We start from the raw sequence: 12,647 nt of genomic DNA on the forward strand, positions 1-12,647 counted from the left end.
CATCATAACAATAACAGCTTGTTAAACTTAGAACAGTACAGCACACGAATGGGCCCTTCAGCCAATGATGCTGTGCTGAACATGACGCCAAATTAAATTAATCCCTTTTGCCTGCCCTTGGTCCATAATCCCTCCTTTTCTTGTATATTCATATGCTTGTAGAAAAGTCTCAAATGCCTCTATCGTATCTGCCTCCATCACCACCCCTGGTAGCACATTCCAGATTTCAACCACTCTGTGTAACAAACTTGCCCCTTACATCCCCTTTTGTTATAAAATATATATTTTTAATGCCAACGTTTTAATATTCCTTACTGTTACATGCGGATTACAGGAGACTTGCAAGGAACTAAACACAAATGTTTGAAATTAAATTGCTCATTGGAGAACGTGTTGAACTGAAATCTTGGTGTGCTTTATGTTAATCTTTTACCAGCACTTATTTTCGGGCAAAAGATGAGAAGGAGTGTACATACACTATGGAAACAACTCTGATCTGGATTTGTTTATACCATGCTAGAGTTTCAGGGGGATGGAAGTGAAGTGGCTGTATGCAGGTCCAGTGGACTTTGCTGGGACTTACTGCAGCTTTTATGATGCACATGGCATATTCTTTTGAGGATATTGCTGACACTGGCATTCCTAGTGTACAACAAGAGTTTGTAATGGAAGGTTGTATCAACATCATATCACTTCTGCTCTCTCACCTTTTATGTTCCATGTTGTTCTGCAAGAAAGAGGGGACAATGTCTGTAGCGTAGCTGACTCGAAGACAATTGTACATCCTGACCGGATGAGCTCAATTATTCTACACTCACTTTGAACAGAAGGTCAGTGAAATGATGTCACCTATCCCAACAGCCTCAGTGGCACCTGTTCCCATAGTCACCGTTGCAGGCATTAGATCAGCCTTCTTCAGGGTGAACCCATGGAAAGGGACTGACCCGGATGGAGTCCCTGGCTATGCACTCGGATCCTGTGTGGACCAGCGGGTGGTTGTATTGACAGACATCTTTATCTTCCCCTTGCTAAGATCTGAAGTGCCCATCTGCTTCAAGAAGACCATCCATCATGCCAGTCACAAAGAAAAATCATGCAGTGTGTCTCAAAGACTACTGCCTGGTGACTCTGACCTCCAAAATGATAGAATCATAGAATCCATACACTGTGGAAACAGGCCTTTCAGCCCAACAGATTCATACCAACCCTCCAAAAAGTAACCCACCCAGACCCATTCTCCTACCCTATTATCCTGTATTTACCCCTGACTAATGCACCTATCCTACACATCCCTGAACACTATGAGCAATTTAGCATGGCCAATTTACCTAACCTGCACACCTTTGAATTGTGAGAGGAAACCGGAGCACCCGGATGAAACCCATGCAGACAGTTGCCTGAGGCTGGAATCAAACCTGTGTCCCTGGAGTTGTGAGGAAGCAGTGTTAACCACTGAGCCACCAGACCTTGATAATGTTTTGATAGATTAGTCTTGGCTCACACCAACTCCAGCCTGCCAGATTGCCCTGATACTTTGTAATTCATCTGTAGGCACAACAGGTCCACAGCAGATGCCATCTCCCTGGCCTAACACTCATTCCTGGGACATCTGGCTAACAAGAATACCTATGTTTGGCTCCTACTCATTGACTACAGTTCTGCCTTCAACACCATCACTCCAAACAAACTCATCTCTAATCTCCGAGACCTAGGTCTCAGCTCCCCCCTTTGTAACTGGATCCTTGACTTTCTGACCCATAGACTGTAATCAGTACAAATAGGCAAGAACACCTCCTTGGAGGAGAAAGTGAGGACTGCAGATGCTGGAGATCAGAGCTGAACATGTGTTGCTGGACAAGTGCAGCAGGTCAGGCAGCATCCAAGGAGCAGGAGAATCGGTGTTTCGGTCATGAGCCCTTCTTCAGGAATCCCTGAAGGGCTCATGCCTGAAACGTCGATTCTCCTCTCCTTGGATGCTGCCTGACCTGCTGCGCTTTTCCAAGAACACCTCCTCCACTATAATCCTCAACAGCAGTCCCGCACAAAGCTATGTACTTAGCCCCTCTACTATACTCCTTATACACTCATGTCTGTGTGGGCAAATTCTGCTCCAATTCTATTTATAAGTGTGCCGATAACACCAACATTGTAGGTTAGATCTTAAACAACAACAAGACAGAATACAGGCAAGAGATTGAGTATTTAGCAGCATGGTGTGAAGACAACAATCCCTCTATCAACATCAGCATAACAACGGAGCTGGTCATTAACTTCAGGAAGTGGAGTGAAGGGCATGGCTCTGTCTGCATCAATGCTGCTGAGGTAGAGAGGGTAGAGCGCCTCAAGTTCCTGGGACTGATGATCACCAACAATCTGTCCCGGACACCCATGTCGATGCAGTGGTTAGGAAATCACAACACATCTCTTATTTTCTCAGACGGCTAAGGGAATTTAGCATGTTCACAAGGACCCTTACTAGTTTCTACAGATGAACCATAGAAAGCATCCTACCTAGATGCATCACAGCAAGGTATGTCAGCTACTGTTCCAAGACTGCAAGAAACTACAGAGTCGTAAACACAGTCCAGTCCATCCAGCCTTTCTTCCATTGACTCCATCTTTACTTCCTGCTGCCTCAGAAAGCAACCAACATAATCAAAAACTCCTCCCATTCCAGTTATGTTCTCTTCCAACCTCATCCAGAAGATTGAAAAGTTTGAAGACACATATGAACAGATTCAAGAACCATTTCTTCCCACTGTTATCAGACTTTTGAATGGACCTCCTCATACGTTACATTTGACCTCTCTCTTTGCACCTTCTCTGTGGCTGTAACACTGTATTTTGCACTCTGTCCTGCTACCCTGATACACTTTTGTATGGTTTAATCAGCCAGTATAGCATGCAAAATATTTTTCGCTGTATCTCAGTAAGTGTGACAACAATAAATCAGTCTCATACTTAGACTAGCTGATGGTACATGGATGCAATCAGAAGTGTATGTGTGGCTTGTACTTTTAAAGGTGTGTGAGGGTAGGGTGGAGTAACTGAATGGTATGTGAGTCCAAAGTGCCAGAGACTGCTGCTGCTGAGTGGCTGATGGATTGTGGTGCTTTGACAATTGTGTGCAGATAGCAATGTTCTGTGCTTAAAATGGCTTATGAAGATGCAGTCACTGCCCTTGACCATTCACATATGGTCACTACACTGCTTGTACTGATGATATGTCTTTAGGTTCAGATTCTGATCACTATTATTTGAAGATGGTTTTAAAGGCTCCACTACCTTCAGTAGATTCATACTTAGCTCCACCAGTATGTAATGCTACATCAGCCACTTGAACCATTTCCAAAACCCAGAGTTCATTCTCTGTCTGTAAAATTACAACAAAATTATTCAGTGCAGTTTTTTCTTTAAGAAGAATAGGTTGACTCTGCCACATTCTAGCAGCACAATAGATTGGCCCCTGTTGATTGTAAACACAATCAATAGTGTCAAGAGGATACCAGCAGTGAGGAATCCACTCAGCCATATACTTCAACCAAGTCAGTAGAATGGAAACATCAGGTTTGCATGTCAGCCATTTGTAATTAAGCCAGCAGCAGGCTGTGATGAAAATCATAACTATGGCTCCCAGCAAAACAGCCAGATGAATTGTTATCCCAAACAGCTATGTCACTCTGGCATTTAATGTGATTTTAATTCATAATAAAGGGAATCAACAGTATTATCCTAAGTGACTTGAATTTAACTGCATGTCCAATTAATCTATGAACAGTGATATTTTTTCTGATCATGGGTAAATTTTAAATGCAATTAGTTAATGCAGATATAAGGTCATGAAAGGTCAATTTATCGTTATATACAACACTTAGTTGCATAGAGGGATGCCAGCTTTGAGTTTTACTAAACTAACTCACAAAAATGGTCCTTTTCAGTACTGTACTTACAGCTAGCATGCCATTTTTTTCAATATACTGCTTCAGAGAATTAGGTTACTGAGCCTTGCACGTAGCTTTTATGAAGGAAGCCTATGTATTTCTTTATTCTGTTCATTAAACACACAAGATTTCATGCAATTCATAAGGAATTAACATTGTACTATGGCATGCAAAGCAGTTTTTATTGAGGTTGCCTGCAGAGTGTATCTGAAGCACTTGAAGTAAGGTATTTAGCCCCTTTACCGCCACCTCCTAAAAGACCACACCACCAGGGATATATTTCCCTCCCCACCCCTTTCCGCCTTCCGCAAAGACCGTTCCCTCCGTGACTACCTGGTCAGGTCCACGCACTCCCCTACAATCCACCCTCCCATCCTGGCACCTTCCCCTGCCACCGCAGGAACTGTAAAACCTGCGCCCACACCTCCTCCCTCACCTCCATTCAAGGCCCTGAAGGAGCCTTCCACATCCATCAAAGTTTTACCTGCACATCCACTAATATCATTTATTGTATCCGTTGCTCCCAATGCAGTCTCCTCTACATTGGGGAGACTGGGCGCCTCCTAGCAGAGCGCTTTAGGGAACATCTCTGGGACACCCACACCAATCAACCACACTGCCCCGTGGCCCAACATTTCAACTCCCCCTCCCACTCTGCCGAAGACATGGAGGTCCTGGGCCTCCTTCACCGCCGCTCCCTCACCACCAGACGCCTGGAGGAAGAAAGCCTCATCTTCCGCCTCGCAACTCTTCAACCCCAGGGCATCAATGTGGATTTCAACAGTTTCCTCATTTCCCCTTCCCCTACTTCACCCTAGTTCTAAACTTCCAGCTCAGTAACTGTCCCCATGACTTGTCCGGACTTGTCCTACCTGCCTATCTCCTTTTCCACCTATCCACTCCAACCTCTCCTCCCTGACCTATCACCTTCATCCCCTCCCCCACTCACCTATTGTACTCTATGCTACTTTCTCCCCACCCCCACCCCACTCTAGCTTATCTCTCCACGCTTCAGGCTCACTGCCTTTATTCCTGATGAAGGGCTTTTGCCCAAAACGTCGATTTCGCTGTTCCTTGAATGCTGCCTGAACTGCTGTGCTCTTCCAGCACCACTAATCCAGAATCTGGTTTCCAGCACCTGCAGTCATTGTTTTTACCTTCCTACTTATATACCCATCGAGATGCATTTTAAATGCTGTAATTGTACCAGCCTCCCAACTTCCTCTGGCAGCTCATTTCATATATGTACCATCCTCTGTGTGAAAAAGTTGCCCCTTAGGTCCCTTTTTAAGTCCTCCCGCTCTCACCTTAAACCTATGTCCTCTAGTTTTGGACTCCCCAAATCCAGGGAAAAGACCTTATCTATTTACTCTATCCACATCTCCTCATGATTTCATAGGCCAGGTCACCCCTCAGCCTCCAATGCTCTAGTGAAAACAGCCTCAGCCTATTCAGCCTCTCCCTATAGCTCAAACCCTCCAAACCCAGCAAAATTCTTGTAAATCTTTTCTGAACCCTTTCAAGTTTCACAACATCCTTCTTATAGGAAGGAATCCAGAATTGCACACAATATTCCAAAAGTGGCATAAGTACTGTTTTCTTATGGAAATTATCACTTTTTCAGTTGGAGAATTATATGACTTTGGAACTCTGCCTCAGAAGGCAGTGAAAGTGGGAAAATTGAATGTTTTTCAGAGAAAGTGGGGTATTTTTTGTTGGTTGGGGATTCAGGGTTTGTCAGGAGTGGATGGGAATGTGAAGTTCTAAGCATAAGCAGAACACTCGTAGTCATAGGCACTGAATATGTTCCTATTTGGTATGCAGTTATGCCTGTTAATTGGACTGTACAGCCCCTAATGTTTAGTTATTAGGTGTTATGTAAGGATCTCAAATAAATTCTAAATGTTCCTACATATCTCTGATGGAAAGTGCACAGAATGCCTCTCAAGATCAAAATAGTTAAGGGAGATAGAAGGAAGCTATTTCCACAGTGGTACATCTTGGATTCATAATAGTGTAAAAATTAAAACTAGATCTTTTAGAAGTGAAGTTGAGAAGCACTTGCACTTACCAACTGGGCAGAAGGTTGGGCATCTCTTCAGCAAACAGTAATTTTTGCTAATAAAAGTAGAATGTGCTGGAGAAACGCAACAGATCTGGCAGTATCTGTGCAGAGAGAAGCAGAGTTAAGATTTTGAGTTCAGTGTGACTATTCTTCAAAACCTTTGGGAGCGCCTGTACTAAGAATTATATTGAAGATCTATTTAAAGTTACCAGTAGGGCTCACAGTGATTCATTTGTGCATACAACTACATTTATTTATTGCTTGCAAACAGCAGTGTAAGGAATGCCTCCAGGCTTTGCATTTTTTTTCACTGAATAAAGAGTAATGGGGATAACCAATCCTGTTGTATTTCCTTGGCAAAGTCCTGACCAATCAGAGTCAATCTGTCTGGCTTGAATTTAATAAGTTAACGAGGACAGTTAAAGGTCCTGCAGCATCTTCATGTCAATAAATCTGCCTTCTCTTTTTATGCGTAAAAATTATTTCCTCTCTGCAATTGTTTTTCTTATTGTTTCAGTCCTGATGAGTGCAAGATGAAAAGCTTTGACTTTGTTATAAAGAATGTGAGTTCACAGTCATTCTGTGTGTCATTTCTCATCAACATATCCTTAACCGAATGGAGAAGTTTGTCTTGCTTTGAACATTCTTTATTCAACAGCAGGCAATGACTGTGACCTTCTCATGTTTGATGCTACTCCATTCAGAGGACTGGAGGTGAACTTTATGGGTCATCCATTCCCTTTTCAGGACAGACTACACCCTGTAGGACATAGGTACCTCAGGCATGAAGGTGACCAGTCAGGAAGCTGTGTTAGCTGAAGTTTGTCTTACACTTTGACAACAAGAGCATGAAAAAAGCAGCATGACACCATTGTTGATTTGTTGAAAGAAGATGTGCAACATCTAGCCATGCTCTTTGAATACAACACAGGCCGTCAAACCTCATGCAGTTTCTATCTCTTCACTAACTATACTATGCAGCTGTGCCTCTGTCCCACAGTCCAACTGAACACTCCAATGTTGTAAAACAGCAACCACAATTTGGATATCCTGCTCATTTTGAGTGGGCCAGTCAGCATATCTTTCCTGCAGCCACAGCAGCATATGCAGAAGGAATCCTCCCTGACAATGTACTGATGCCCACTGTAGACTCTCTTCCTACCATTCTGACCTACCAAATGCCTGAATGCAGAGAACAATCTTCCAATCTTCACAGTATATCAACAACCAGTATGCTCCAGCAGGTTTCTAGGGAGTCATTACTTAATTTGTTAACAAAACATTCTGAAGGTCAGATCACTGCAACAATAGTTATTGAACATTAAGATTCCTCTCTTAGTTTATTAACTTATTTGAGCTCAATACTTTCAGCAGATCAGCCTGCGAGAGAGTCTCTTTATCCTGAGGTGATGTCATGCTATCACGTTGAATTGTTGAAGTTCTTCTATTCCAATTTTCCTATCATTGACTTCAAACAAGTCTACACATCAGAAATGGCTCTGTGTTGATGCTTTTATATCCTCAGTGTTTCTACCTCAATCCACCTCAGCATACTGCAACAGTGTGCTGGACAGGTCGTATTCTTACTGAAGGGTCATAGATGATCCATCTTCTTCAGATTCTGATGAGGATCTTCCAGAGGAAGCAAGTTACTGGGATCTTCTACAGTGCTCCAGAGTCTAGGAACCTCAGCACAGCTCCAGGTCTGAGTGTTGGTCTCTTCGGTCTACTGTTTGTTGACACCTTTTCGTAGCTAATGCCTTCAGGCATGGTGCTGAGTATGCTCCAAGTATTAGTGGTCATGTCAGATTGTATATTCAGCCTGCTCAAGGGTCTGCTTTCCTATAAACAGAAATGGGAACCACTGAAGTCCCATCCTTCTCCAATTTGGGGCTAGGAAAGAGTTAAAAAGTGATTTTGGAGGGATGGATGGGATGATAGAGGAGGTGATGGTAGGAAGTGAGCATAGGGGAAGTATTGGTAGCTCAATATTAAGGGCAATGTAACTGTTAAAAGGATAGAACAATTCACTTGAGCAAGGTATAAGATAGTGGGTGAGTCTTGTTACTGTTAATAAATAGATGCACATGTAACGAGGACCCAGTCTAAACAGTTGTAAGCATGCTCCCTTGTATTCACTCATGTACAAAGAGTAATAATTAATAAACATTTTTGCTCAATAGAATGAGGACAGTTTCACTTCTCTCTATATCGTCATTATTAACTCACTGAAATTGATAGCAGGAACATGGAGAAGGGTGGGTTTGGTATACCTTTGTCACCATGACCCCACCACGATCGGTAAAATTCCATCAGAACAGTAGTATAATGACCATCACACTTCACTGAAGATTAGAATAGGAAAGTATTCACAAATCAGTATCGGGACAGGTTACTTGTCACCATAAAGGAACCTAACCATCAGCAAAAAATGAAATTTGTTGTTGGTATTTTCAAACAAATGACTAATTAAAATATTTGGACCAACGTGCCATCATATAAATTGCTTGTATTATATTGTGATGCATGTTGTTTTCCCTACTTGAAACATTTACCAATGATTTTCTTTCTTGTAACTGTGTGCCTTTATGGATTCATTGTCACACTGTGATTCTGTACCAAGACTGGAAGCAATTTACTTAAGAAGCATAGACTGTAAAACTAAAAGCTAGATACCTGTACAGCAAATACATCAGACATTTTGTTGGTATTACATGAATAATTTACTCATGTTGATTTAAAAATGTCAACATAAAATGAATTTGCAAGGGAAATCATTACTTCAGTTGCTTTAGGAACTCAATTGCAATCGATTACTCAATAAATTATGAAACTTGAATAATTTATCACTTTGTATTCCAGAACTGTCAGAATAATACAACTGGGGACCACTGTGAAAAATGTCTTGATGGATATATTGGTGATGTTGTCCAGGGTCATCATAAGTCTTGTCAGCCTTGTCCCTGCCCTATGAGTATTCCTTCAAATAAGTAAGTGGAAAAAAGAATTACTGCAGCCCTGCAATGGTTGTATGCTTTATAATGTGGAGTCTGTGTAAAATATATCTAAACAACATAGAGCTAATGTATGTAATTTTTGGATTTAAAAAAGGGTCTAGTTAAGAAGATACTTTTGTATTTATCAAACTTGTTTAAAAACAAAACTTAATATGTGAAGCAATCTCATGACCTCTTCATTTGGAAGTTCTAAGAACAATTTGTCACCTGTAAGGAGTTAGTTTTTGAACAGGATAACATGCTTGACAGTATATATCAAGAGACAAAGTGACCTTGCCTCAACCAAATGGTAATGCATGTATTTAGCATAGTGATACTTCTCTTGTGTCCTTCAAGTGAGCTTAGATCAAATTATACCATAATGTTTCCAAGTAAAGCAAATGTGCCCAATAGAAAACAATAAGATAGTACACTCTTGGATTTCAAAGAAGATATTCTCATTTTTCAAATTAAAATTAGTTATAAATAGATTGTTTACATAGAAGGACTATCAATCCTTGTTTTATGCAAATTGTAAAATCAGACTGCTTGCCTGTAGTAAAAAGTGCAGCATTGAATTTAATAATGTCAAACCTGGGCTAATGTGAATCAAAAAGATGTCCACCCACAGAATGTTTGTGATATCAGTAAAATAAATGGAGGCAATATGGCATGAATCTTGTAGAATAATTAGTAATGTGGTTTCTTGGACCCAACACCACTGGCAGAATGAAATGCTCTGAATGCTGTCTCATATTTAGCTCAGAAACACATACCACAAAGATAGGACTCTTAGAGAAAGATGTCTTCAAATTTATTAATAACATTGTCTGTTTACATTGCTATAATATCACAAATTTACAGAAAGACTGGATTCTGTTTTCACTGATGTTCCTTTACATTATGTACACATAACTGACTGACTGAACACATTGCTCTGACTTATTATACAGAAGGAGTGATTGCAAATGAGGCCAGTACCTTTACATGTATTATGTCACACTTTCTAATTTTGTGTAACTGTCTTTAAGGGAAAGGCTGTTCTGGTCTGGAATCTATGCAATAGCACAACAATTGTCTTACATAAAGAAAGGGCTTTAAAAAAAGCACTTTAACACTGCTAAGAATATAAAATGACTTGTTTTCTTCTTTCTGTTTTTCAGTTTTGCTGTTTCCTGTAAGATTAAAGCCGACAAATTACGTTGCTTCTGTCAGGAAAATTACGCTGGATCCAGATGTGAAAGGTCACTTTTTTTTAATTTGGTTGTTTGCATTAAAATGTGTTTGATAGAAAACTATAATTTCAAGTCTGGGAGACCAACATGATTTGCTGGATTAGAGTTTGGATAAACAGTGGTGCCACCATTTTAATTTCTCAAAGTTGTGCAGACAGCAGACAAATGTGCCATATGGCCCCAAAGCATTTATGCTTTATCAATACCGTATATCTTTCCACCTGATGGGTAGAATGAACGTTTACCTACTGGGGTTTGCAGGTAGAACGAGCTTAAATCTCCTCAGATGACCTTCCCCCAAGGCTCCTGAACACCCCAAATTCTCCCCAATTTTATAGCGGGTGTAGGTAAGACTTTGGGGTATGCACCCATCTTTGCTTCAGTTAAGGGCCTTAAGTGGCCAATTAATAGCAACTTTAGGGCTGCACCCAACCCTAATATCTTGGCCAGTGAGAAGAGCTCAACAGTGGATAGAAGCCAGAAGCATGACCCTGCTATAACTTTAGGCAGGGTGGGGGTATCCTTATCAACATCTTCCTTTCAACTTTGACCATTCACTGAGGTCTTCCACTCCATTCATGTGTTCATCCCACCACCCCCCTCCAAATCTCTCCATGAGCACCCCCACTTCATTCTACCAGCCACTCTACCTCGAGCCACCTATACTTATGCAGTTCTGGGACTGCTTGTATCTGCAGTCCTGTATGCCGCAGGAGTTACTTGGTCAGAAGCTTTCTGAGGTCTTGATTTGATCCTGAGTTAGGGACAGAAGTCCCATCTACAACTTCCTTGGGATCAGAGAAGGTAGTATTAGAACACAGAATCACTACAGTGCAGAAAGAGGCCAATCAGCCCATCAAGAGTGCACTGACCCTCTGAACAGCATCCCTCCCAGACCCATCCTCTCCCCGTAATCCAACATATAGCATGGACAATCCATCTGGCTTGCATATTTTTGAACTGTGGGAGGAAACCAGAGTACGCAGCAGAAACCCACTTAGTCACAGCGAGAGCACACAAACTCCGCACAGGCAATCACCCAAGGTTGGCACGGTGAGGCAGCAGTACTAACCACTCAGCCACTGTACTGCAGGAACTCTGGAGTGGACAAAGTTAAAAATCACACAATGCCAGGTTATAGTCCAACAGGTTTATTTGGAAGCACTGGCTTTCAGAGCACTGCTCCTTCATCAGGTAACTGGTGGGGCAGGATCATAAGACACAGAATATATAGCAGAAGATCACAGTGTCATGCAATTAAAAAGATATATTGAACAAAGCTAGATTTCTGTTAAGTCTTTCATCTTTTAGAATGGGTTGTAGGTTTTGGTCCATTAATATGCAAATCCCAAAACTTCTTTTAAGTCACATTGATTATCTTTCACTTTCTGTTCCACAAAGAAATTGCTGTGGGTATTGGCTTATGTGAGTTAAGTGTCACTCCAGGCATTGACTGCAAAACAAACAAAAACTTAGAAGTGGCTTTACCAGGATGTTGCTGGGAATGGAGGGTTTGAATTATAAAAATAGGCTGGGACTTATCTCACTGGAGAAGCGAAGGTTGAGGGGTGACATTACAGAGGTTTATAAAATTATGAGGGCCATAGATAAGGTGAATAGCAAAGGTCTTTTCCCTTGGGTGGGCGAGTTCAAAACTAGGGTGCCATATTATTAAGGTGAGAGGAGAAAGTCTTAAAAAAGACATGAGGAGTAACTTTTTTACAAAGAGAGTAGTTCAAGTGTGGAATGAACTGCCGAACAAAGTGGTGGATGCAGGCAAAGTTGCAATATTTATGAAATATTCAGGTAAGTACATGAATATGAAAGGTTTGTGGGATATGGGCCAAATCCAAGCAAATGGGACTAGTTTAGTTTGTGAACAGGGTCAGCATAGGCTAGTTGGACCGAAGAGTCTATTTCCATGCTGTGTGACTATGACTTAAGTGTATTTTCAGTAGGTCACAATTCCTATGCAGAATATCACTGATATTTTGCTTTCTTTTGCTGGGTGCTTCACAGTAAGAAAAACTACTGGTGGTTTACGCGATAGTGACCATAATGTTTTATTGCCTTAGTTCTGCTGAAAACTATGTTGTCCAAAAATTGCTTTGGTATATGGAGCTTGCAGCTAGACCTTGCCTTGCTCATTTAATGTTTCAATATTTTGTTCTGCACATTGCTGGAAGAGGGAGTTATAAAAGCAGCAAAACTGATTGCAGGACATGAGGGAGCTGAGTGAGCGGGTCAAATAACTATTTTCGAGAATTGTGAAGTTAACACTGCAAGATCTGAATGAGTAAGTGGGAAAATCTAAAAGGAAAATTAAAGAGAGAGAAGGAAAAATTAAATTAACAGAGGTAGAACAAAGACAGCAAGATTAAAATATCAACCTAACCTTTTAAAAAAATAC

The 12,647-nt window shown here is 41.2% G+C and overlaps 1 protein-coding gene across 1 annotated transcript in view; it reads left to right on the forward strand.

Annotated features, from left to right (window-relative positions):
* Positions 1-12,647, forward strand: part of lama4 (laminin, alpha 4) — a 173,070-nt gene that overhangs the window by 30,240 nt on the left and 130,183 nt on the right. The window contains exons 3-4 of the mRNA XM_072555716.1: positions 8,869-8,996; positions 10,166-10,246. Of these exons, the coding sequence (XP_072411817.1) occupies positions 8,869-8,996; positions 10,166-10,246 (209 nt within the window). The remainder of the gene's footprint in view (positions 1-8,868; positions 8,997-10,165; positions 10,247-12,647) is intronic.

Source organism: Chiloscyllium punctatum, chromosome 3, assembly GCF_047496795.1.
Source record: "Chiloscyllium punctatum isolate Juve2018m chromosome 3, sChiPun1.3, whole genome shotgun sequence".
Classification (NCBI taxonomy): domain Eukaryota; kingdom Metazoa; phylum Chordata; class Chondrichthyes; order Orectolobiformes; family Hemiscylliidae; genus Chiloscyllium; species Chiloscyllium punctatum.